At 42.1% G+C, this 27272-nt stretch overlaps 2 protein-coding genes across 2 annotated transcripts; both read right to left on the bottom strand.

The window, feature by feature from the left end:
- Nucleotides 1-12787: 12787 nt before the first annotated feature.
- On the bottom strand, nucleotides 12788-13729 carry LOC306779674 (olfactory receptor 52B2-like; the record flags this gene model as incomplete). Its single annotated transcript, XM_079271651.1, has 1 exon — nucleotides 12788-13729. One exon carries the CDS (start codon nucleotides 13727-13729, stop codon nucleotides 12788-12790), a length of 942 nt encoding a protein of 313 aa, XP_079127777.1.
- Nucleotides 13730-26330: 12601 nt separating this feature from the next.
- LOC306779673 (olfactory receptor 52B2-like) lies at nucleotides 26331-27272 on the bottom strand (the record flags this gene model as incomplete). Its single annotated transcript, XM_079271650.1, has 1 exon — nucleotides 26331-27272. The coding sequence occupies one exon, from the start codon at nucleotides 27270-27272 to the stop codon at nucleotides 26331-26333; it is 942 nt and encodes a 313-aa protein (XP_079127776.1).

The following is a 27272-nucleotide window of genomic DNA, read 5'->3' as shown; positions in this document are numbered from 1 at the left end:
CGTTATACCGGCTTTATGATGCTGTTGCCTTCAAAATTGAAAAAAAGCGTACTCTCACCTGAAAGAAATGTTTTTCTTAACAAGCTATTTTGAAATAAGGGCTATGCATTGATTCAAATGTGCTGCTGGTTGTATACTTGTTGCAGTACATTCTATGATCCTCACCTGTACTGCGCTATAAGGCACAATATAAAAGACTCTGTTATTTATTGCCACTACTTCAAATACAAAGATGACTCATGGGGTTAGAACAGAATACGTCAGGTGATGCAATTGTTGAAAACAAACTGACATCATGACAGAAGGAAAAGTTCAAACAACGTAGTTGTCTGTGCAACATAATTAATCTTAACACTTTTTTAATCAGCTGTCCCCTGCCTTATGTAAGATATGCCTACATGTTCTATATATTTGGAATTTATATTTCTTGTCCTGTGTTTTTTGATTCTGACCATCTGGATTCGTCCAGTGACTGCTGTGAAAGGACAGCTGACAACATGGGAAAGACCGAGTGACAGCTTGGAGAGACAGCTGACTGGAGGGAACAGACCCCAATGGGGCTGTCATGGGCTAGCTACCCATGGCAGCAGTCCCCAACGCTGGTTCAGTTAGTTGGAGACACCTGCTAAATGCTACGACAAGTAAACAAAGGAACATACCCCTAGAGCCTGTGAGAGCGGGGGCGCAAGATGGCTCACATACTGACAACACGGTAACAGACCTAGGAACGGAAACGACTACGCACAAAGAGAGCACGACACATGCAACAACCACAACAGCAGCAGGACACAAGCTTCAGGTGTGCATTTGTGGTTGGGAGAAAGTAACATCAGCATTAGGCCTGAAGATCCACCAAGGGAGGAAAAAAGTGTTTGAGAGAGCAGAGATATGGGCCTCGCATTGACCAGTACTTCTTACGAAGCAACCAGTCAAATCAGTCGAATGAAGCACAGCGACGGGACACAAACCAAAGTTCGCAGAGCATCAGCACCCCTGTCACTGAGGAGGGAAATACAAGCACAGAAATGTCGGTGGAATGGCCCACCCAACCACAGAGACCTCCAATGGAGAAAAAGATCAAAGGGCACAAACCTGGTGTGAAGTGGCCCAAAGCTGTTGAAAAAAAAGAGTGGGAAACCATCAACAATGATCTATCCAAAATTTTGGAGCAGCAAGTGGGCACTACAACTAGAAAGCTAGAAAAGATGGGCGACATTATCTGTAACTATGGAGAGGAGCGCTTTGGGGTTAACAAAGTGAGAAGCAGGAAAACAGTACCAGCACCAGCCAAGTCCAGGAGACAACAAGAAATGGACAAGCTAGTCAGAGAAAGGAGACAGATGAAAAAGCTGTGGAAGAAAGCCTCTGACACAGAGAGAGAAGGCCTTGAACAACTCCAAGCGGACATCAAGAGACGACTGGCAACTTTGCGAAGAGCAGAGAACTTGGGGAAACTCCGAAGAAAGAGGGAAAAACAAGAACACTGTTCTACAAAGATCCTTTCAAGTTCGTCAAAGACCTCTTCGCAAAGGAAAAAAGCAGAACTTTGAAAACATCTAAGCAGGAACTAGAAGAACATCTAGAAAAGGTACACCATGACAGGAGAAAGCATGAGCAGATGATCATCCCATATGACATCCCACCAATTAAACCTCCAGCTGTCAACCTGGACACTAGCCCTCCAAAATGGAGCGAAGTAGAGAACACAGTCCGGCGGGCAAGAGCAGCATCTGCTCCTGGGCCTAATGGAGTACCATACAAGCTCTACAAGAATGCACCGGACGTCCTACGCTTTCTTTGGAGGCTCATGAGGATAGTGTGGCAGAAACAAATAATACCCAAGGCATGGAGAAGGGCTGGAGGTGTGCTAATACCAAAAGAGAAAGATGCATCAGACATTTGTTGTGGAATATTTCTATGAATAGTCGGGAGAAGAGTGTAAAATGTTTCTTATCAATGTCAAATGAGTCTGGATGAACGATCAAAGTTGTAATAGTCAATTTATTTGCTTGCAAGCAAAGAGAACACAGTCTCACAGATACATCACCGTCCTCTGTAAGAGGTGCTCTGACGACACATTTAAATGCACGGACATTTATACTAAGCTAGCATGCTGTTACCTTGGTTTGCAAAGAAGAATAAACAAAAGAAGATAGAAGATAATAAAAGATGTCAAGGCAGATGTTTTTCTTTGAAGCATAGTGTCCTGTCTTTCCGATAACCTGAAGGTGCTTTTAAAGCCTGTTTACAAATCCCTTTGTTATCAGTTTGCCCCACAATAAACCATGGATACACCAAGCTAGGTGCGTCCTTTGATGTCACTGTGACCTGGTTAAAGAGTTAAGTCACAGTATTGCAGAGACGGAATAAGCCTGTGAATCATCACCCATCATATATGCCTAAAGAGGGTCATGCCCTTCAGCTGATGCCCATCAAGGGAAATCCCGCAATCATGACCCCTGTGTGTGTCCCCGTCTTTAAAGACAGAAACAATGCACAAGATAAGAATTCACAAGATAACAGATAACAAGACACCTGGATCCGAAATTTACTAGAATCATTTAGAAGACACAAGGTTTAGTGCCTGTTCTCCTAAAACTTACATTATTTAACCCTAAAGCAGTATACCGACATATTTTCCCATAACACATTGGTCAATTGCGGCCAATCAGCCTTCTGAACGTGGAGGGGAAATCTTTTTCAGCATAATATCACAGAGGCTGTCCACTTACCAAGAAAGGAACAAGTACATTGATACATCTGTACAGAAAGCAGGGATTTCAGGATTCTCTGGTTGCTTGGAGCACACAAGCATGATCTGGCATCAGATCTAAGCAGCTAAGAAGGACAAAAGAGACCACCATGTTGTATTCCTAGATCTGGCAAATGCGTTTGGTTCAGTTCCCCATGAACTTCTCTGGGAATATTTCAACTTTTTACATGTACCAGAGCTCATCACCACACTGGTTAAAACCTATTTCCAAGAGGCCTCAAAATGGGTGGTGGGTGGTGAACGAACAACGGCAGGGCTCCGTCTACCACCCATTCGCGCATATATGGACGATATGACAACACTGACCAATACTACAGCGTGCACCAAGCGGCTTCTTGGAAAGCTACAGGAGAACATCAAGTGGGCCCGCATGAAAATCAATCCAACCAAGTCTCGAAGTATCTCTGTTGTCAAGGGAATGCTTAAAGACACAAGGTTCTGTATTGGCGATGACCCACTACCAACAGTATCTGAGCAGCCTCTCAAAAGCCTGGGCAGATGGTACAATGCAAGCCTCAAGGACAAAGAGCAGGTGCAACAACTAAGGCAAGAAATTATCAACAACCTGGAGAACATCAATAAGGCCGCATTGCCTGGAAAACTGAAGCTCTGGTGCCTACAATTTGGACTCCTCCCTCGGACAATGTGGCCACTCACTGTCTATGAGGTCCCGATAACAACTGTGGAGAAGATGGAGCGAACCATCACCTCGTACGTGAAAAAGTGGCTCGGTGTCCCACGATGTCTAACTAACATCAGCCTCTATGGCAAAGGGGTCCTGGAACTACCTCTCACTAGTTTGACAGAAGAATACAAGTGTTCTAAAGTCAGACTGCAGATGACGCTGAGGGATTCCAGAGACAAGATTATCAGTAATGCTGCACTGCCCCTAGCAACTGGGCGGAAGTGGAAACCATCCAATGCTGTGCAGCAAGCAACATCAACCCTGAGGCACAAAGACATCGTGGGGCAAGTTCAGCAGGGAAGAGGACGCCTCGGCCTGACGGCAAGTGAACCAACTTGGCGAAAGGCCACAACATCAGAACGGAGGAAATTGGTGGTCGAGGAGGTAGCTTTATCATCAGAGCTACTTATGATGTGCGTCCATCACCAAAGAATCTCCATGTTATGATGTGGGGTGTTTCACGGACCCAAATGCAGACTCAGACAGCAAAGTTCAATTTCAAAACCAAGGTTCGTTTATTTCTCTCAGTCAAGGGAAAAAACAGGAAATGGACAAAGTCAATAGGAGGCGTCTCCACGCCTCCGCCCGGTTCCAAGCCGGAGAGGGACTAATCCTGTGGAGCGGCAGACGAAGCCGACAGGCAAACTGTCAAATGTCACTACGGAGGCGCGTCCTCACGTTCCGCTCGAATCCTTAGCCGGGAAGAGCCCGGTCCGCGTCCGCGGCTGGCAGGCAGGCTGGATCGTCTGTGTGACACCCGAGGCTCGGCACAGGAACGCCAAGACTAAACAGTTGATCTCCGAGGAACGAACTGGAAGGTTTCTACGTACAGGTGAAAACCCGAGGCTCGACACTGTACGGCAGGCAGGTTGAAGAAACGAGAGACAACGTTAGTAACAGGTCTTCAGAGAGTGAACAGCGGGACTACTCACGGGTCGGAATACCAGGTAGGTAAACGGACGGACTGACAACTGGGATGAGAGTGACAGGAGTATTTATTTCAGCTGGAAGCGATCACCGGAGATGAGGCACAACTGTGCCTACTGAGAGAGGCGTGGCAGTGGGCGGGACTCCTAGGAGGACACTACTGAGGGAAATACAGCAGAGTTAGACACAAATCCTCACACTCCATCAGTGGTATGGCGAAGACCCAACCTGTGCCCTCTGCCCAACTCCAGCGACTCTCAAACACATCATGGTAAGCTGCAAGACCAGCCTCACGCAAGGCAGATATACCTGGTGGCACAACCAGGTCCTCAAAAGCCTGGCATCAGCGATTGACATCAAGCGGTGTGCGACCAACTCCTTACCCCCGAGAGTAGCCAATTCCCTGAAGGCAACAGCATTTGTCCGAGAAGGACAAAAAGCCCGCAAACATCCTTCCACCAAGCGAGAAACGGGACAATTAATCATGGCCCGTGACTGGAAGATGCTGGTCGACATCGGCCAGCAATTGATCTTTCCTCCAGAGATTGCTGCCACCAACCTCAGGCCAGACCTGGTACTCTGGTCCCCTTCACTGAAGACTGTGTACATCATAGAGCTCACAGTCCCATGGGTGAACGCGTTTGAAGAGGCCTATGTACGTAAGAAGCTACGCTATGCAGAGCTTGCAGCAGAAGCAAAGCAGCGTGGCTGGAACACAAACAACTGTCCAGTGGAAGTGGGATGCAGAGGATTTGTGGCTTCTTCGACCATCAGACTGCTGAAAGAGCTGGGAAGCCACGGTCAGGCTCTGCGGCAGACCATCAAGGCAGTCTCAGAGGCGGCTGAAAGAAGCAGCCAGTGGATTTGGATCAAGCGGAATGACCCGTGCCGGGCTCCAAATATGTCAGCATAACCCACTTGAGAATCCCCACCTGTTGACCATTCAGGCGTCTACCATTCTCAATGTTGTCAAGTTTGAGACAGTTGGGCACGGCACACAAGCTGAGGGCTGATCATCCTGCAGCTGGCCGCCCTTGGGGAGGGTGTATAGTGTTAAATGGCCGAAACACTCAATTACACAAGGGAACATTACTGATGATGTGTTCTGGGCCCAACTGTCCCAAAATTCTACAACATAAACCAAACCAAGATACACCCCACACAAGCTGGAAACCCCCACTTGTAGATCGTCAACCACTCAAAACAAGGTTAATTTCCTGGAAGTGCTCACCACCTTGGCACAAAGGACAGACAAACATCATGTCCTGTGGTTTTTGATTCTGTTGATTTTGAAACATAATGAATAAAGTAAATCCTTAGGCTATTTACTCATGATGTATTGTACATCGGCTCTTTTTTAGGTTTGCCATATGCCAAACTGAATAAACATATGACCATTCTAAGAAGTATTTTTCTTTTTCCAAAAATCCTTTTTCCATACCTTCAATCTTGGAACTTGATATAACAAAACATAGTGTTTTGAGCTTTGACCGCAAATATGCAGACTTCCACAACGTGGCATTCAAGATCAGCAGGAGCCTAAATAAGGACAGCACCAACTTCACTGTATCAAAGAATGGAGGAAACACTTAAATCTATGTATCTCTGGATTTCAGGACTTATGTAACTCTACACATCACCAGACTGTGATTTGGGTAAAATGAATAAATAATGCATGGAAAATGATCAGAGAGGATGGGGATACCAGGAAATGTTTACATTTCAATATACTTTGCAGGATAGGTAACTGACAAACTATGTTTCAGTCTAATCTTCAGTATGTACGCTTGCATGTTTGGTGTGAAACTGACGTTCTCTGTATGCATGAGTCTAAGGACAGACTAAGCTTCGGGCTAACAGCAGAGTTCATTGTTTGCTTTTTTTTTTTTTTTTTTTTCAATGGTTACAGACTACAGTACTGTTCTCTGAGTAAATGATCAGAGAACTCAGGTAATACCGCTGCATCTTCTTCCTGTGAGGCATTGCATTAGGTGTGAAAAATGCTGATGGAGGAGCAGGTAAAAAGGGGACAAAAAAGTATGTCTGGTGGAATTAGAAGACTGTTGTGCTCCTGTTAAAAAGTGTCGGGGTCACACTGCTCAGGGCTGCTGGACACATGTTCCTTGCTCGAAAGTAACACGGAAGACAATCATTCTTTCTTCCATAGTGAAACTTGAGACTGTCACCGGTGAGGCGTCTCCCATCGAAGGGAGTCGCTGAGATTTTCATGGCCCTCAGACTTTACCAACAGAAATAAAGGTTGTCTTAGCCTTAAATACCAATGATACAGTTTTATATACAGAAAGAAAACGACACTTATTACCACTTATTTTCACAGTCTTACATTTAAAACTACATTTGGAGCTTCAAATATAACAGATATAAAATGACCTGGCAACGCCACTGGATGAGTATACAGTATATTTAGGCCTACTGTTATTTAGAAAGAAATGTTCCTCATTGAATACCGTTTCCATCATCACTTCATTTACAGTATTTTCTGTTTACAAAATGGTTCAGTCTGCCAAAGGAATTAGAGCAGGATTGCAAATAAAGAAAATATTGTACAGTAAGGATCTGCATTCTTTTCATTTTTTTTCTCCTCCCTCAGATTCTTTGTTTATAAAATTATAGTTGACTGTATGTATTTGGTTTTCATCTAACTATGAAATAGGACATCATGAAAGTTAAATTGTTTTTGTGTTGTTGGTTTTGCTGTTTTTTAAATTATTTGTTTTCAATAAATGAAAACCATGAAATACGTATGTTTTAGAATATTTGATTTTCATTAATGGACCACACAGCAAACATCTGTACAACTTGTATATATTTTGAAGTGCATAATAAGTACATACAAATGTGAACACTTCTCTAGAGCAAACATATGCTCTAAAGACATATTTCAGTGCTGAAAGGATCCGTCATTGTTGTGATTCATTTCCACAGTCTTTCTTTCAAAATGAGCTCCTGTCATCGTATTCCTCATCGTCTATTTCCATGACATACAGTAGAACTCGCCAGAAGAGAAATGCTCTTAAACATACAGTATGGTAAGGCTCATAAACATATCTTAACATGGATATTAGAACCTTAACCATTCACAAAGCATGTAATCCTCAAATGGATAAAAGGATATGTAAAGAATATTTGACATAATTATCTATAAAGACTCTTTTGGGCTAAAGATTAAATTATACTGGATGTGAAAGTCAATATTGGTTCAGGATGAATGTAAAATATTTCATATAAAAGCCCAAAGCTTTGTTGAGAGGTTTAAATGAATTGTGGAAAACCATGAAATATGTGTTAGAATGATTTTTATTTGATTAATGGACCACACATCAAACATCTGTACAACTTGTATATATTTTGGACTCTGCAATAATTACAGTGTGATTATCGGATGTAAAATAATTTGCAGACATATGGAGTGCATGATAGGTAAGGCAAGGCAAGGCAAGTTTATTTGTATAGCACATTTCAACAACAAGGTAATTCAAAGTGCTTCACATAAAACCATTAAAAGCATCAAAACATAAGGCAAAAGAAAAGGAGATTTAAAAACAATTAAGAACATTCATTGAAACATTAAAAAACAGTGCAAGAAATAAAATGCAGTAGTAAAATGCAGAAATGCAGGAAATTGATGAATATATTAATTGAATGTGGTTCAATTAAAGGCAGCAGCAAACAGAAAAGTCTTCAATCTTGATTTAAATGAGCTGAGGGTCTCAGCAGACCTGCAGCTTTCTGGGACTTTGTTCCAGATATGTGGAGCAGAAAAACTGAACGCTACTTCTCCATGTTTAGTTCTGACTCTGGGAACAGATAGTAGACCGGTCCCAGACGACCTGAGGGGTCGGGATGGTTCATAAGGTAGCAGCAGATCAGAGATGTATTTTGGCCCTAAACCATTCAGTGCTTTGTAAACCAACAGCAGGATTTTAAAGTCAATTCTTTGTTGGACAGGAAGCCAGTGCAAAGACCTCAGAACTGGAGTGATGTGATCCACCCTCCTGGTCTTAGTGAGGACTCGAGCTGCAGCGTTCTGAATCAGCTGCAGCTTTCTGACGGACTTTTTACAGAGACCTGTAAACACACCATTACAGTAGTCCAGTCTGCTGAAGATAAATGCGTGGACAAGTTTTTCCAAATCCTGTTGAGACATAAGTCCTCTAATCCTTGATATATTCTTCAGGTGATAGTAGGCTGATTTTGTAATTGTCTTGATATGGCTGTTCAGGTTGAGGTCTGAATCCATAACTACAGCTAGATTTCTGGCTTGGTTTGTGGGTTTTAACATCAGTGACTGAAGCTGAGCAGTGATTTTCAATTGTTCATCCTTGGTACCAAAAACAATTACTTCTGTTTTATCTTTGTTTAATTGAAGAAAATTCTGGCACATCCAGTTGTTGGTTTGTTCAATGCAGTTACCCAGCCCTTGTATGGGATTATAGTCCCCTGGTGACATATCTATGTAGATTTGTGTGTCGTCTGCATAATTATGATAACACACTTTGTTGCTTTCCATAATCTGAGCTAGTGGAAGCATGTAGATGTTGAACAGAAGAGGCCCCAGTATTGAACCTTGGGGAACACCACATGTCATTTTAGTCAGCTCTGATGTGTAATCAGCCACAGACACAAAGTATTCTCGGTCCTTCAAGTAGGATTCAAACCAGTTAAGTGCTGTGCCAGAGAGTCCCACCCAGATGTTTAGTCTTTCTAGGAGTATGGCATGGTCGACCGTGTCGAATGCAGCACTGAGATCCAGTAACACTAAGACTGAACTTCTGCCATTGTCTATGTTTAAGTGGATGTCGTTGAAAACCTTAACAAGAGCAGTTTCAGTACTGTGGTGCTGTCGAAAGCCTGACTGGAAAACATCAAAGCAGTTATTTACGGCCAAGAAGTTGGTCAGCTGTTGGAAAACCGCTTTTTCAATTATTTTACTTAGAAATGGGAGGTTTGATATTGGCCTATAATTTTTCATCGTTGCGGAGTCTAAACTAGCCTTCTTTAGGAGTGGTTTAATAACTGCAGTTTTTAGGGCTTGTGGGAAGACACCTGAGAGAAGGGATGTGTTTACAATATGTAAGAGATCAGTGGTCATGCAGTTTGAAATATTTTTGAAAAAGTGTGTTGGTAGAATATCCAAGCAGCAGGAGGATGACTTCAGATGTTGTATAATGTCTTCTAGGCTTCTACGGTCGATTGAATGAAATTGTGTCATGATATTTGAATGGATGTTATTCAGAGATCGGGACAACACATATCCTGTGGTTGGTGTGGAGGCACTGACTGCTTGTCTAATTTTCAGAATTTTGTCAGTAAAAAAGGAGGCAAATTGATTGCATGCCCAGGTGGATTGGAGCTCAGCAGCTACCGACACTGGAGGGTTTGTTAGCCTGTCGACGGTAGCAAATAAGGCGCGTGTATTGTTCTTGTTTTTGGTTATGATGTCAGAGAAGAATGACTGCCTTGCATTTCTAAGTTCCAAATTATAATTGCGAAGTCTCTCTTTATAGATGTCACAGTGAACCTGGAGATTAGTTTTTCGTCACCTGCGCTCAGCTTTCCGACACTCGTTTCTCTATTCTGACCAGCGTAGCATTTCTCCAAGGAGATCTTTGCTTACCTGAGACAACCTTCACTTTAGTGGGTGCAATGGCATCAATAATATTTTTAACTTTAAAATTGAAGCCATCTACAAGCTCATTGACTGAGAGGCAAGAGAGGGCTGGTGTGGAGGAGAACTTCTGAATAAATAGTTCACTGGTGTTTTCAGAGATGTAACGCTTTGTCACAACCTTGGTTTGGACATTTGTGTGCAAGGAGATTGCACTCTCAAAGAAAACACAGAAATGATCAGAGAGTGCAACATCAGTCACAGCAACCTTGGAAATGTTTACACCTTTGGTGATGATTAGGTCCAGAGTGTACCCCCTGTTGTGGGTGGGTCCTGTCACATGCTGAGTTAGATCATAGTTATCAAGGACACCACATAGTTCTATAGACTCTCTGTCCTGGGGATTATCAACATGGATATTAAAATCACCAACAATAACAACACAGTCAAAATCAATACAGATTACAGACAGCAGTTCAGTAAACTCATCAAAGAAGGTTGCACAGTATTTAGGCGGTCTGTAAATGTTTAGGAATAAAGCTTGAGTGGAATTCAGAGCCACATATTCAAAAGAACTAAAATGACCAAAGGACATCTGCTTGCATTGAAGAGAATCATTAAATAAAATAGCAACTCCACCTCCTTTCTTATGCGCTCTTGTTTCACTCATGAAACTGAAGTAGAGAGGTGTTGATTCAATAAGAACAGCTGCACTGTTATCTTGATTTAACCAAGTTTCAGTTAAAAAGAAAATGTCCAGTTTGTGCCCAACAATAAAATCATTGATTAAAAATGTTTTTCCTGACAGAGACCTGACATTTAATAAAGCTAAGTTTAATGTGGTTAAAGCTTTCTTTGCCCAATTTATTTGGACAGGCTGACGAGGAATGTATGCTAAGTTTGATAAGTTTGCATGTTTACTATTGTTTCTTCACAGCCTCACCTTTCTTGTTCTATAAACTTGCAAGACAGGAATTGAAGCGGCTAGCTGCATACAGGGCCCCGACTTTTCCTGGAGAGAGTCATTGGTGTCATTAGCCTTGTAGCCTGGACCCAGAATATATCAATTAGTAGTGAGATTGCTTTTCTAATATATTAGTTTTATGCCGAAATTATATATAAATATGTGTGTCCTTAAATGACTTGGAGTTATGGTACTACAGCAGAAAGAAATAAAGTTATGTATTGTTCTAGCTCATAGTGTTTTAGTGTGTTGATGTTGTCTTTTTATAGTCTGATTTTGTGAACCGTGGCTGCAGAACACAAACTGAGTATTGCATTGTCTTTCTGTCTGTCAGGATTTCATTGATCATATGTAGGAAGAATGCTGAGGAGCCTATAAGGTCGTTGATGGGAAGGTTCAGCAGAATTAGGTACATTGGCTTATGCAGAGATTTGCTCAGTACAATAGTGAGGATTAGTCTTTTTTTTTAACCGTCTCTTGTGAGTCTTTGAACTTTATAGAAGAAAAATAAAATACATCACATATATCCTTTTAACATACATCAGATGAACAGCATCCTGATCCAGCTATATGTCTTCCTGCCCAGTGTGTCACAGCACTACAGAGATCCAGCAAATTTACAATTCTTTCTTCATATAATGAAGTATTAGATACAGTGTTTACATCTTTCAATATATATTTGTAGTCACACATATTCTGATCTGTCCACTTTGCCACACATATCGACAGTATTTTAATCTCCCCATAACATCCCTATAATTGTTTGCACATCTTATTTCATATATTGACATTACTAATGATTTCATGTCAAATGAGAAATGTGTTCCAGAATGAAACCCTCAACTTGCGATTGTGGCCCTTTTATTTCCTCCTTGTTGAGGAAAAACACATTTAATTCCTTTGAGAAACACTGCCGATTATCTATCTTCCTTTTTATTTGAGGAAATTACTCAATTCTATCATTTGGAGATTATGAGGAGAAAACAACAAAGAATAAGTAAAGGAGTGTTTGTTTCTTGACAATTGATGGTGATTAATTGTATTTGTTCATGCAAACAGCTGTGGAATTAAATACAATTTTGTCAACACAATGCAAGTTGTTAATACATACCTTTATTGCAATGTCAAGGAAAACATGACCACAATCAGAATCATATTGTTTTAATTTCCACATCAGTAGTCCACCTTACAGTCTACATACATACAATGTATTCAGTGTTGAGACATGCACACAGTTTACACACTTGCTACTGAATTATTTGAAATGGAGCAGAATATTTATTTTTGCATTTCAATACATTTTCACTGCATGTATTTGGTCAGTGCAAGTGCATTCGTACCTGCAGTGAGATACGTTTGCTTTTAGTTTTTGCAACGTTGTCACTTTCAGTCAAACATATTACATTATGTACATCTGTCAGCAGTTTTTAAATGATCTGTGATTCACTCGATTGTGCTCAGCGGATGTCATTTTCCTTACCCTTTATTAAAACAGTTTACAGTCTAAAGTTTCAACCTTCAGATGAGCAATGATCCAGGCTGTTAATCTGTAACCTGTGAAGTGCTGATAAACACATACGAACATTCACATGGACAATAAATAGAGAAATGCACAACATATGCATAAGACAAATAATCAACAGGCACGGAGATGTGTAACTTCTCCGTAGTGCTGTAATACACGGCATGTTGTTGCTAGTGGAGCCTTCATTTAAAGGGGATTCTGAAATCATTGTTTGTTTAGGCGACATAATATATGACGCAAGTGCATGACTCCTCTAATCATGTCGAATTACAATAGAAAACTGGTTACAACTTAGACGAACAAATATTTCTTTTTAGGAACATCACTAGGCTCCGCTTCAGTTCTGTTGTTTTCAGTCCATAAATAATCGGGTTCAAGAAAGGGGGAAACAATAAGATTGATATACCAAGAACCCTTCTAATGTACGGCGATGCACTCTGAAAGCGATGAGTAATGAGCATAAAGGCAGCATTAATTTCAAAGGTTAGGAAAACAACTAAATGTGTACCACATGTCTGAAAGGCTTTTTTCCGGGCATCGGGGTGATTAGTCATGACACATGTACGCAAAATCTGTGCATATGTGTAGGCTATTATTGACAGTGGTCCGCCCTGGAGTAAGACGATAGTAAACAACCCATAGTAGTTGTTTATTCTGGTGTCCTCACAGATCAGTTTGGTCAATGATGGATTGTTACAGAACAAATCCACTATATTTGTCCTGCAAATTTTGAACCGTGTAAGCAACAAAATCAGAGTGATCGTCATTGAGAAATTTGTAAACCATATTAAAAAAATAATTATGATGACTTTTTTTGGACTCATGATAGCATTATACCTCAAAGGACAACATATAGCGATGTACCTGTCATATGCCATGGCACTCAAGATCAGCAAGTTTCCTATGCCATAAAAATGAATCAGAAAAGCCTGAGTGATGCATGCAGAATGGGAAATCACTCTGTTCTGTGTCACAATGCTGTAAAGAAGATGAGGGAAAAAAGCTGTGGCTCCCAACATGTCACTAATGGGCAAGTTGAACAGTAGCATAAACATAGGCTTGTGTAGATTTTTACTGACAGCAATAGTTGACAGTACACACAAGTTGCAAAAGACAATAATAAGATAGGTGAGTGTGGCCAATAAAAACACTGGATAAATATGAGTAGCACTTATGCCCAATGGTACCAGTGTGAGTAAGTCCATATAAGATGCATTTTTAGACATCGTTATACCGTCTTTATGATGCTGTTGCCTTCAAAATTGAAAAAAAGCGTACTCTCACCTGAAAGAAATGTTTTTCTTAACAAGCTATTTTGAAATAAGGGCTATGCATTGATTCAAATGTGCTGCTGGTTGTATACTTGTTGCAGTACATTCTATGATCCTCACCTGTACTGCGCTATAAGGCACAATATAAAAGACTCTGTTATTTATTGCCACTACTTCAAAAACAAAGATGACTCATGGGGTTGGAACAGAATACGTCAGGTGATGCAATTGTTGAAAACAAACTGACATCATGACAGAACGAAAAGTTCAAACAACGTAGTTGTCTCTGCAACATAATTAATCGTATCACTTTTTTAATCAGCTGTCCCCTGCCTTATGTAAGATATGCCTACATGTTATATACATTTGGAATTTATATTTGTTGTCCTGTGTTTTTTTATTCTGACCATCTGGATTCGTCCAGTGACTGCTGTGAAAGGACAGCTGACAACATGGGAAAGACCGAGTGACAGCTTGGAGAGACAGCTGACTGGAGGGAACAGACCCCAATGGGGCCGTCATGGGCAGCAGTCCCCAACGCTGGTTCAGTTAGTTGGAGACACCCGCTAAATGCTACGACAAGTAAACAAAGGAACATACCCCTAGAGCCTGTGAGAGCGGGGGCGCAAGATGGCTCACATACTGACAACACGGTAACAGACCTAGGAACGGAAACGACTATGCACAAAGAGAGCACGACACATGCAACAACCACAACAGCAGCAGGACACAAGCTTCAGGTGTGCATTTGTGGTTGGGAGAAAGTAACATCAGCATTAGGCCTGAAGATCCACCAAGGGAGGAAAAAAGTGTTTGAGAGAGCAGAGACATGGGCCTCGCATTGACCAGTACTTCTTACGAAGCAACCAGTCAAATGAAGCACAGCGACGGGACACAAACCAAAGTTCGCAGAGCATCAGCACCCCTGTCACTGAGGGAAATACAAGCACAGAAATGTCGGTGGAATGGCCCACCTAACCACAGAGACCTCCAATGGAGAAAAAGATCAAAGGGCACAAACCTGGTGTGAAGTGGCCCAAAGCTGTTGAAAAAAAAGAGTGGGAAACCATCAACAATGATCTATCCAAAATTTTGGAGCAGCAAGTGGGCACTACAACTAGAGAGCGAGAAAAGATGGGCGACATTATCTGTAACTATGGAGAGGAGCGCTTTGGGGTTAACAAAGTGAGAAGCAGGAAAACAGTACCAGCACCAGCCAACTCCAGGAGACAACAAGAAATGGACAAGCTAGTCAGAGAAAGGAGACAGATGAAAAAGCTGTGGAAGAAAGCCTCTGACACAGAGAGAGAAGGCCTTGAACAACTCCAAGCGGACATCAAGAGACGACTGGCAACTTTGCAAAGATCAGAGAACTTGAGGAAACTCCGAAGAAAGAGGGAAAAAACAAGAACACTGTTCTACAAAGATCCTTTCAAGTTCGTCAAAGACCTCTTCGCAAAGGAAAAAAGCGGAACTTTGAAAACATCTAAGCAGGAACTAGAAGAACATCTAGAAAAGGTCCACCATGACAGGAGAAAGCATGAGCAGATGATCATCCCATTTGACATCCCACCAATTAAACCTCCAGCTGTCAACCTGGACACTAGCCCTCCAAAATGGAGCGAAGTAGAGAACGCAGTCCGGCGGGCAAGAGCAGCATCTGCTCCTGGGCCTAATGGAGTACCATACAAGCTCTACAAGAATGCACCGGACGTCCTACGCTTTCTTTGGAGGCTCATGAGGATAGTGTGGCAGAAACAAATAATACCCAAGGCATGGAGAAGGGCTGGAGGTGTGCTAATACCAAAAGAGAAAGATGCATCAGACATTGGTCAATTTCGGCCAATCAGCCTTCTGAACGTGGAGGGGAAAATCTTTTTCAGCATAATATCACAGAGGCTGTCCACTTACCAAGAAAGGAACAAGTACATTGATACATCTGTACAGAAAGCAGGGATTTCAGTATTCTTTGGTTGCTTGGAGCACACAAGCATGATCTGGCATCAGATCCAAGCAGCTAAGAAGGACAAAAGAGACCTCCATGTTGTATTCCTTGATCTGGCAAATGCGTTTGGTTCAGTTCCCCATGAACTGCTATGGGAATCTTTCAACTTTTTCCATGTACCAGAGCTCATCACCACACTGGTTAAAACCTATTTCCAAGACCTGCAACTGTGCTTCGCCACAGCTGACTTTACTACAACATGGCAGCGCTTGGAGGTAGGCATTATGGCAGACTGCACAATCTCACCCTTGGCTTTTACAATGGCCATGGAAGTCATCATCAGAGTCTCAAAATGGGTGGTGGGTGGTGAACGAACAACGGCAGGGCTCCGTCTACCACACATTCGCGCATATATGGACGATATGACAACACTGACCAATACTGCAGCGTGCACCAAGCGGCTACTTGGAAAGCTACAGGAGAACATCAAGTGGGCCCGCATGAAAATCAATCCAACCAAGTCTCAAAGTATCTCTATTGTCAAGGGAATGCTTAAAGACACGAGGTTCTGTATTGGCGATGACCCAACACCAACAGTATCTGAGCACCCTGTCAAAAGCCTGGGCAGATGGTACAATGCAAGCCTCAAGGACAAAGAGCAGGTGCAACAACTAAGGCAAGAAATTATCAACAACCTGGAGAACATCAATAAGACCGCATTGCCTGGAAAACTGAAGCTCTGGTGCCTACAATTTGGACTCCTCCCTCGGACAATGTGGCCACTCACTGTCTATGAGGTCCCGATAACAACTGTGGAGAAGATGGAGCGAACCATCACCTCGTACGTGAAAAAGTGGCTCGGTGTCCCACGATGTCTAACTAACATCAGCCTCTATGACAAAGGGGTCCTGGAACTACCTCTCACTAGTTTGACAGAAGAATACAAGTGTTCTAAAGTCAGACTGCAGATGACGCTGAGGGATTCCAGAGACAAGATTATCAGTAATGCTGCACTGCCCCTAGCAACTGGGCGGAAGTGGAAACCATCCAATGCTGTGCAGCAAGCAACATCAACCCTGAGGCACAAAGACATCATGGGGCAAGTTCAGCAGGGAAGAGGAGGCCTCGGCCTGACGGCAAGTGAACCAACTTGGTGAAAGGCCACAACATCAGAACGGAGGAAATTGGTGGTCGAGGAGGTGTGCAAGAGGAGGAGGTCGCAAGAAGTGCGAAGGCTGTCTCTCTCGTGAAGCAGGGACAATGGACGGGGTGGGAAGGTGTGGAGAGGAGAAAGATCAGCTGGAGGGAACTATGGGAAATGGAAGCAACAAAAATTTGCTTTATCATCAGAGCTACTTATGATGTGCTTCCATCACCAAATAATCTCCATCAGTGGTATGGCGAAGACCCAACCTGTGCCCTCTGCCCAACTCCAGCGACTCTCAAACACATCATGGTAAGCTGCAAGACCAGCCTCACGCAAGGCAGATATACCTGGTGGCACAACCAGGTCCTCAAAAGCCTGGCATCAGCGATTGACATCAAGCGGTGTGCGACCAACTCCTTACCCCCGAGAGTAGCCAATTCCCTGAAGGCAACAGCATTTGTCCGAGAAGGACAAAAAGCCCCCAAACATCCTTCCACCAAGCGAGAAACGGGACAATTAATCATGGCCCGTGACTGGAAGATGCCGGTCGACATCGGCCAGCAATTGATCTTTCCTCCAGAGATTGCTGCCACTAACCTCAGGCCAGACCTGGTACTCTGGTCCCCTTCACTGAAGACTGTGTACATCATAGAGCTCACAGTCCCATGGGTGAACGCGTTTGAAGAGGCCTATGTACGTAAGAAGCTACGCTATGCAGAGCTTGCAGCAGAAGCAAAGCAGCGTGGCTGGAACACAAACAACTGTCCAGTGGAAGTGGGATGCAGAGGATTTGTGGCTTCTTCGACCATCAGACTGCTGAAAGAGCTGGGAAGCCACGGTCAGGCTCTGCGGCAGACCATCAAGGCAGTCTCAGAGGCGGCTGAAAGAAGCAGCCAGTGGATTTGGATCAAGCGGAATGACCCGTGCCGGGCTCCAAATATGTCAGCATAACCCACTTGAGAATCCCCACCTGTTGACCATTCAGGCATCTACCATTCTCAATGTTGTCAAGTTTGAGACAGTTGGGCACGGCACACAAGCTGAGGGCTGATCATCCTGCAGCTGGCCACCCTTGGGGAGGGTGTATCGTGTTAAATGGCCGAAACACTCAATGACACAAGGGAACATTACTGATGATGTGTTCTGGGCCCAACTGTCCCAAAATTCTGCAACATAAACCAAACCAAGATACACCCCACACAAGCTGGAAACCCCCACTTGTAGATCGTCAACCACTCAAAACAAGGTTAATTTCCTGGAAGTGCTCACCACCTTGGCACAAAGGACAGACAAACATCATGTCCTGTGTTTTTTGATTCTGTTGATTTTGAAACATAATGAATAAAGTAAATCCTTTGGCTATTTACTCATGATGTATTGTACATCGGCTCTTTTTTAGGTTTGCCATATGCCAAACTGAATAAACATATGACCATTCTAAGAAGTATTTTTCTTTTTCCAAAAATCCTATTTCCATACCTTCAATCTTGGAACTTGATATAACAAAACATAGTGTTTTGAGCTTTGACCGCAAATATGCAGACTTCCACAACGTGGCATTCAAGATCAGCAGGAGCCTAAATAAGGACAGCACCAACTTCACTCTATCAAAGAATGGAGGAAACACTTAAATCTGTGTATCTCTGGATTTCAGGACTTATGTAACTCTACACATCACCAGACTGTGATTTGGGTAAAATGAATAAATAATGCATGGAAAATGATCAGAGAGGATGGGGATATCAGGAAATGTTTACATTTCAATCTACATTGCAGGATAGGTAACTGACATACTATGTTTCAGTCTAATCTTCAGTATGTACGCTTGCATGTTTGGTGTGAAACTGACGTTCTCTGTATGCATGAGTCTAAGGACAGACTAAGCTTCGGGCTAACAGCAGAGTTCATTGTTTGCTTTGTTTGTTTGTTTTTTTGCAATGGTTACAGACTACAGTACTGTTCTCTGAGTAAATGATCAGAGAACTCAGGTAATACCGCTGCATCTTCTTCCTGTGAGGCATTGCATTAGGTGTGAAAGATGCTGATGGGGGAGCAGGTAAAAAGGGGACAAAAAAGTATGTCTGGTGGAGTTAGAAGACTGTTGTGCTCCTGTTAAAAAGTGTCGGGGTCACACTGCTCAGAGCTGCTGGACACATGTTCCTTGCTAGAAAGTAACACAGAAGACAATCATTCTTTCATCCATAGTGAAACTTGAGACTGTCACCGGTGAGGCGTCTCCCATCGCAGAAAAAACCTTGATGACTATCTGGTTGAGAAGAGGTCTGTTCACTATAGTCTGGGTAACAAGGCAAGCCAAGGCAAGGCAAGTTTATTTGTATAGCACATTTCAACAATGTAATTCAAAGTGCTTCACATAAAACCATTAAAAGCATCAAAACATAAGGCAAATGAAAAGAGAAATTTAAAAACAATTAAAGAAACAGTGTAAGAAATAAAATTCAGGAGTAAAAAGTAAAGGAGATTTAAAACATACATTGAAACAATAATTGATGTCTCCCTGAGACATTACGCTGCACGCAATCAACCATACACTGCCGCAATTCTGCAATTACTCGCACACAAACCACGTCTGGAAAAGATCTCTGCCGATCTGCGTTTTATAGTGTACGCCTTGCACAAACTCTGTCCCGGAGGAAATGGCGATATATTGTGTAGTCCTTTTAAAACCATTAAAAGCATCAAAACATAAGGCAAAAGAAAAGGAGATTTAACAGCAATTAAGAACAGTGTAAGAAATAAAATACAGCAGTAAAATGCAGAAATGCAGGAAATTGATTAATATATGAATTGAATGTGGTTCAATTAAAGGCAGCAGCAAACAGAAAAGTCTTCAATCTTGATTTAAATGAGCTGAGGGTCTCAGCAGACCTGCAGCTTTCTGGGCCTTTGTTCCAGATATGTGGAGCAGAAAAACTGAACACTGCTTCTCCATGTTTAGTTCTGACTCTGGGAACAGATAGTAGACCGGTCCCAGATGACCTGAGGGGTTGGGATGGTTCATAAGGTAGCAGCAGATCAGAGATGTATTTTGGCCCTAAACCATACAGTGCTTTGTAAACCAACAGTAGGATTTTAAAGTCAATTCTTTGTTGGACAGGAAGCCAGTGCAAAGACATCAGAACTGGGGTGATATGATCCACCCTCCTGGTCTTAGTGAGGACTCGAGCTGCAGCGTTCTGAATCAGCTGCAGCTTTCTGACGGACTTTTTACAGAGACCTGTAAACACACCATTACAGTAGTCCAGTCTGCTGAAGATAAATGCGTGGACAAGTTTTTCCAAATCCTGTTGAGACATAAGTCCTCTAATCCTTGATATATTCTTCAGGTGATAGTAGGCTGATTTTGTAATTGTCTTGATATGGCTGTTCAGGTTGAGGTCTGAATCCATAACTACAGCTAGATTTCTGGCTTGGTTTGTGGGTTTTAACATCAGTGACTGAAGCTGAGCAGTGATTTTCAATTGTTCATCCTTGGTACCAAAAACAATTACTTCTGTTTTATCTTTGTTTAATTGAAGAAAATTCTGGCACATCCAGTTGTTGATTTGTTCAATGCAGTTACCCAGCCCTTGTATGGGATTATAGTCCCCTGGTGACATAGTTATGTAGATTTGTGTGTCGTCTGCATAATTATGATAACACACTTTGTTGCTTTCCATAATCTGAGCTAGTGGAAGCATGTAGATGTTGAACAGAAGAGGCCCCAGTATTGAACCTTGGGGAACACCACATGTCATTTTAGTCAGCTCTGATGTGTAATCAGCCACAGACACAAAGTATTCTCGGTCCTTCAAGTAGGATTCAAACCAGTTAAGTGCTGTGCCAGAGAGTCCCACCCAGATGTTTAGTCTTTCTAGGAGTATGGCATGGTCGACCGTGTCGAATGCAGCACTGAGATCCAGTAACACTAAGACTGAACTTCTGCCATTGTCTATGTTTAAGTGGATGTCGTTGAAAACCTTAACAAGAGCAGTTTCAGTACTGTGGTGCTGTCGAAAGCCTGACTGGAAAACATCAAAGCAGTTATTTACGGCCAAGAAGTTGGTCAGCTGTTGGAAAACCGCTTTTTCAATTATTTTACTTAGAAATGGGAGGTTTGATATTGGCCTATAATTTTTCATCGTTGCGGAGTCTAAACTAGCCTTCTTTAGGAGTGGTTTAATAACTGCAGTTTTTAGGGCTTGTGGGAAGACACCTGAGAGAAGGGATGTGTTTACAATATGTAAGAGATCAGTGGTCATGCAGTTTGAAATATTTTTGAAAAAGTGTGTTGGTAGAATATCCAAGCAGCAGGAGGATGACTTCAGATGTTGTATAATGTCTTCTAGGCTTCTACAGTCGATTGAATGAAATTGTGTCATGATATTTGAATGGATGTTATTCAGAGATCGGGACAACACATATCCTGTGGTTGGTGTGGAGGCACTGACTGCTTGTCTAATTTTCAGAATTTTGTCAGTAAAAAAGGAGGCAAATTGATTGCATGCCCAGGTGGATTGGAGCTCAGCAGCTACCGACACTGGAGGGTTTGTTAGCCTGTCGACGGTAGCAAATAAGGCGCGTGTATTGTTCTTGTTTTTGGTTATGATGTCAGAGAAGAATGACTGCCTTGCATTTCTAAGTTCCAAATTATAATTGCGAAGTCTCTCTTTATAGATGTCACAGTGAACCTGGAGATTAGTTTTTCGTCACCTGCGCTCAGCTTTCCGACACTCGTTTCTCTATTCTGACCAGCGTAGCATTTCTCCAAGGAGATCTTTGCTTACCTGAGACAACCTTCACTTTAGTGGGTGCAATGGCATCAATAATATTTTTAACTTTAAAATTGAAGCCATCTACAAGCTCATTGACTGAGAGGCAAGAGAGGGCTGGTGTGGAGGAGAACTTCTGAATAAATAGTTCACTGGTGTTTTCAGAGATGTAACGCTTTGTCACAACCTTGGTTTGGACATTTGTGTGCAAGGAGATTGCACTCTCAAAGAAAACACAGAAATGATCAGAGAGTGCAACATCAGTCACAGCAACCTTGGAAATGTTTACACCTTTGGTGATGATTAGGTCCAGAGTGTACCCCCTGTTGTGGGTGGGTCCTGTCACATGCTGAGTCAGATCATAGTTATCAAGGACACCACATAGTTCTATAGACTCTCTGTCCTGGGGATTATCAACATGGATATTAAAATCACCAACAATAACAACACAGTCAAAATCAATACAGATTACAGACAGCAGTTCAGTAAACTCATCAAAGAAGGTTGCACAGTATTTAGGCGGTCTGTAAATGTTTAGGAATAAAGCTTGAGTGGAATTCAGAGCCACATATTCAAAAGAACTAAAATGACCAAAGGACATCTGCTTGCATTGAAGAGAATCATTAAATAAAATAGCAACTCCACCTCCTTTCTTATGCGCTCTTGTTTCACTCATGAAACTGAAGTAGAGAGGTGTTGATTCAATAAGAACAGCTGCACTGTTATCTTGATTTAACCAAGTTTCAGTTAAAAAGAAAATGTCCAGTTTGTGCCCAACAATAAAATCATTGATTAAAAATGTTTTTCCTGACAGAGACCTGACATTTAATAAAGCTAAGTTTAATGTGGTTAAAGCTTTCTTTGCCCAATTTATTTGGACAGGCTGACGAGGAATGTATGCTAAGTTTGATAAGTTTGCATGTTTACTATTGTTTCTTCGCAGCCTCACCTTTCTTTTTCTATAAACTTGCAAGACAGGAATTGAAGCGGCTAGCTGCATACAGGGCCCCGACTTTTCCTGGAGAGAGTCATTGGTGTCATTAGCCTTGTAGCCTGGACCCAGAATATATCAATTATTTCCGTTATCATGTAGGGGAGACAGAGGATGGTTGTGGAACCGTCGAGGAGTGGGGCGAGGAGTGTGTTTGGTCCCAGCAATGACCAGCTCTTTCATGTGGTCAGTGAACTCCAGGTGGGGGGAGGAGGGGGAGAGTGTGAGAGAGGAAAGGGACCTGGATGGAATTTGGGGGGTGGAAGTAGGTGCTGGGGAGGGAGGTAAAGAGTCCTCGTCTAGGAAGGGTAGGGAAAGTGGGAGATCGGAGGCGAAGGCGGTCCCTGATGATGAGGTTGGAGACTCCTCCTTTTGACTGTCGTTAGGCGGGGGCATCCTTTCCGTAAGGTCTCCATGGCGATGCTGTGTGGTTATCTCTTGTTTAGACTCCTCTTGTATCTTGTCCTTGGCAGTAGGGACAGACGGGTGACGCAGGGAGAAAAACAGGTTCGAGGTAAACAGTTTCACCCCTGACTTGTTCAGGCAAATTCCATGCGCTGCAAAAAGATGTCTGCGCTCCCAGAAAAGGTAGAAATTGTTGATAAAATGTACTGAATGGTCAGCACATGCAGTTGACAGCCATCTGTTCAGTGCAAACAGCCTGCTGAATCCTTCATCTCCTCCTCTGACTGGTGGAAGAGGGCCACTGATAAACACCTCAGCCTTGACAGAGCTGACTGTGTTTAACAGATCAATAAAGTGTCGCTTTAGAACTTCAGACTGTTGTTTCACAATATCACAGCTTCCTGTATGCACGATGATGTTTTTCGCTGTGGGATAGTCAGCCACGATGTCCAGGAATTTGTCTCTCATGTCAGAGACCATATCTTTCGGAAAGCAGAGTATTTTGGTGTTCTTGCTGCACAGTTTTCTGACATCTTTTACAGCATAGTCACCAACAATCAGAGTCTCAGGCCCAGTCATTAGCTTTGCCTGCGGCCTTTTACTCTCACATTTACTCTCAGTTCTTACCCTGCTTTGAGGAGATAGCTGCTTATCCAGGTCATCAGATGGAGATTTATGATCCTGCGACAATGGAGCAAATCTGTTTTGAAGTTGTAGGCTTGGTTGTTGTGGAGGTATGTTGCAGGTTTTACTTTCCTTAGCTGTCCTTGGCTTTGTCCGTCTGGGTGCAGGGGTTGAGGAGGAGTTCTGCCTGTGTGCTAGTGCAGGCCAGTCAGTCACATAAGATTCATTATCTGCTCTGTCCTCCTGTTTCTTGGTAGGCCTGGTTATGCTAGTTAGCTGTGTTTTAGCTTGCATTTGTCCAGTGTTTTGAGTCCATGGTAGAGTGGTATCATTCCCATACAGTCCATTTACTTCCGCGTTTACTTCTAGTCGGTAGATTTTTGTTTCCAAGACTGCAATCTTCTGTAGGAGTTTGTAGTAGTCATCCGTGGAGAAGGGAGGCATCTTGCTGCTACTTAGCTTTAGCTTAGCTGCTCGTTAGCAGTAGCCAACAATCCAAATAGCTCGACGACTTTCTGGATTTGTCTTCACTCAAACGTTGAAGAGTGATATATGTGATATATCTGGCAAGATATATGTGATATATCTGGCAAATTGAAGCAAGAAAATGCAAGCAGAGGCAAGCAGAGGCAAGAGCAAGCAGCAAAGCGACTGCACTCTCTCCAACTGTAAAGCTTCCTGGGCCTGGCTACATACTAAAGGTGTGGGAAGTAGTATTGGTACATGGCTGCGTCCCAGTTTGGCCTGCAGCATCTAGGAAAGTATGTGAATATAGTAGTGCCATACAGCATTCACCTCACTGCAGAGAGCTCTTGTGGATGCCCTAGTTGTCTTTTCCCCAAACCACGCCATACTTTTCATCATTAATACCAACACCAGTGACAAGGATACAGAAGCTGTGCTTCATGTAACCTGTTTGTCACCTGATTGTAGAAAGTCGTGGCATACCGCAAGTCTGTGGTATTCTGCATTTCACAGACTACTTCAGGAGCCTTCACCTCGCAGTCTTCTAGCAAATGAGAGCCCCGGCTGACATGTTGGCCAGAGGAATTACAAGCATATCAGGGTGCAGGGCAAGTCATGACAATGGAAATATGTTCTTTATCACAAGAACCCCAACATTCTACCTGGACTACATGGACTTATTAAAGATTCAACTCCTTAGTGGTGGAGCAGCTGACCCCAGTGATACCATTTGACACAAAAGCCCTAGTTGCTTATGGAGTACCAGTTTTGTGTTCAGGCCTTTATCTGTGCTCCCCTGCTCTCCTCGTGTCAGACGTTCTGAGATTTTCATGGCCCTCAGACTTTACCAACAGAAATAAAGGTTGTCTTAGCTTTAGATACCAATGATACAGTTGTATATACAGAAAGAAAACAACTACACTTCCTACAACTACCACTTATTTTCACAGTCTTACATTTAAAACTACATTTGGAGCTACAAATATAACAGTCGGGGCTTAAGCCCCAGAAAAATGACCTGGCAACGCCACTGGATGAGTATACAGTATATTTAGGCCTACTGTTATTTCGAAAGAAATGTTCCTCATTGAATACCGTTTTCATCATAACTTCATTGACAGTATTTTCTGTTTACAAAATGGTTCAGTCTGCCAAAGGAATTAGAGAAGGATTGCAAATAAAGAAAATATTGTACAGTAAGGATCTGCATTCTTTTCATTTTTTTTCTCCTCCCTCAGATTCTTTGTTTATAAAATTATAGTTGACTGTATGTATTTGGTTTTCATCTAACTATGAAATAGGACATCATGAAAGTTACATTTTTTTGTGTTGTTGATTGTGCTGTTTTTTAAATTATTTGTTTTCAATAAATGAAAACCATGAAATACGTATGTTTTAGAATATTTGATTTTCATTAATGGACCACACAGCAAACATCTGTACACCTTGTATATATTTTGAAGTGCATAATAAGTGAATACAAATGTTGTTAATACATACTTTTATTGCAATGTCAAGGAAAACATGACCACAATCAGAATCATATTGTTTTAATTTCCTCATCAGTAGTCCACCTTACAGTCTACATACATACAATGTACTCAGTGTTGAGACATGCACACAGTTTACACACTTGCTACTGAATTATTTGAAATGGAGCAGAATATTTATTTTTGCATTTCAATACATTTTCACTGCATGTATTTGGTCAGTGCAAGTGCATTCGTACCTGCAGTGAGATACGTTTGCTTTTAGTTTTTGCAACTTTGTAACTTTCAGTCAAACATATTACATTATGTACATCTGTCAGCAGTTTTAAGATGATCTGTGATTCACTCGATTGTGCTCAGCGGATGTCATTTTCCTTACCCTTTATTAAAACAGTTTACAGTCTACAGTTTCAACCTTCAGATGAGCAATGATCCAGGCTGTTAATCTGTAACCTGTGAAGTGCTGATAAACACATACGAACATTCACATGGACAATAAATAGAGAAACGCACAACATATGCATAAGACAAATAATCAACAGGCACGGAGATGTGTAACTTCTCCGTAGTGCTGTAATACACGGCATGTTGTTGCTAGTGGAGCCTTCATTTAAAGGGGATTCTGAAATCATTGTTTGTTTAGGCGACATAATATATAATGCAAGTTTACATTGTGCATGACTCCTCTAGTCATGTCTAATTACAATAGGAAACTGGTTACAACTTAGACGAACAAATATTTCTTTTTAGGAACATGACTAGGCTCCGCTTGAGTTCTGTTGTTTTCAGTCCATAAATAATCGGGTCCAAGAAAGGGGGAAACAATAAGATTGATATACCAAGAACCCTTCTAATGTACGGCGATGCACTCTGAAAGCGATGAGTAATGAGTGTAAAGGCAGCATTAATTTGAAAGATTAGGAAAACAACTAAATGTGTACCACATGTCTGAAAGGCTTTTTTCCGGGCATCGGGGTGATTAGTCATGACACATGTACGCAAAATCTGTGCATATGTGTAGGCTATTATTGACAGTGGTCCGCCCTGGATTAAGACGATCGTAAACAACCCATAGTAGTTGTTTATTCTGGTGTCCTCACAGATCAGTTTGGTCAATGATGGATTGTTACAGTACAAATCCACTATATTTGTCCTGCAAATTTTGAACCGTGTAAGCAACAAAATCAGAGTGACCATCATTGAGAAATTTATAAACCATATTAAAAAAATAATTATGATGACTTTTTTTGGACTCATGATAGCATTATACCTCAAAGGACAACATATAGCGATGTACCTGTCGTATGCCATGGCACTCAAGATCAGCAAGTTTCCTGTGCCATAGAAATGCATCAGAAAAGCCTGAGTGATGCATGCAGAATGGGAAATCACTCTGTTCTGTGTCACAATGCTGTAAAGAAGATGAGGGAAAAAAGCTGTGGTTCCCAACATGTCACTAATGGGCAAGTTGAACAGGAGCATAAACATGGGCTTGTGTAGATTTTTACTTACAGCAATAGTTGACAGTACACACAAGTTGCAAAAGACAATAATAAGATAGGTGAGTGTGGCCAATAAAAACACTGGATAAATATGAGTAGCACTTATGCCCAATGGTACCAGTGTGAGTAAGTCCATATAAGATGCATTTTTAGACAT

This window comes from Melanostigma gelatinosum (genome assembly GCF_949748355.1).
Source record: "Melanostigma gelatinosum genome assembly, chromosome: 7".
Lineage (NCBI taxonomy): Eukaryota > Metazoa > Chordata > Actinopteri > Perciformes > Zoarcidae > Melanostigma > Melanostigma gelatinosum.
This window is presented reverse-complemented; position numbering and strand designations above follow the sequence as displayed.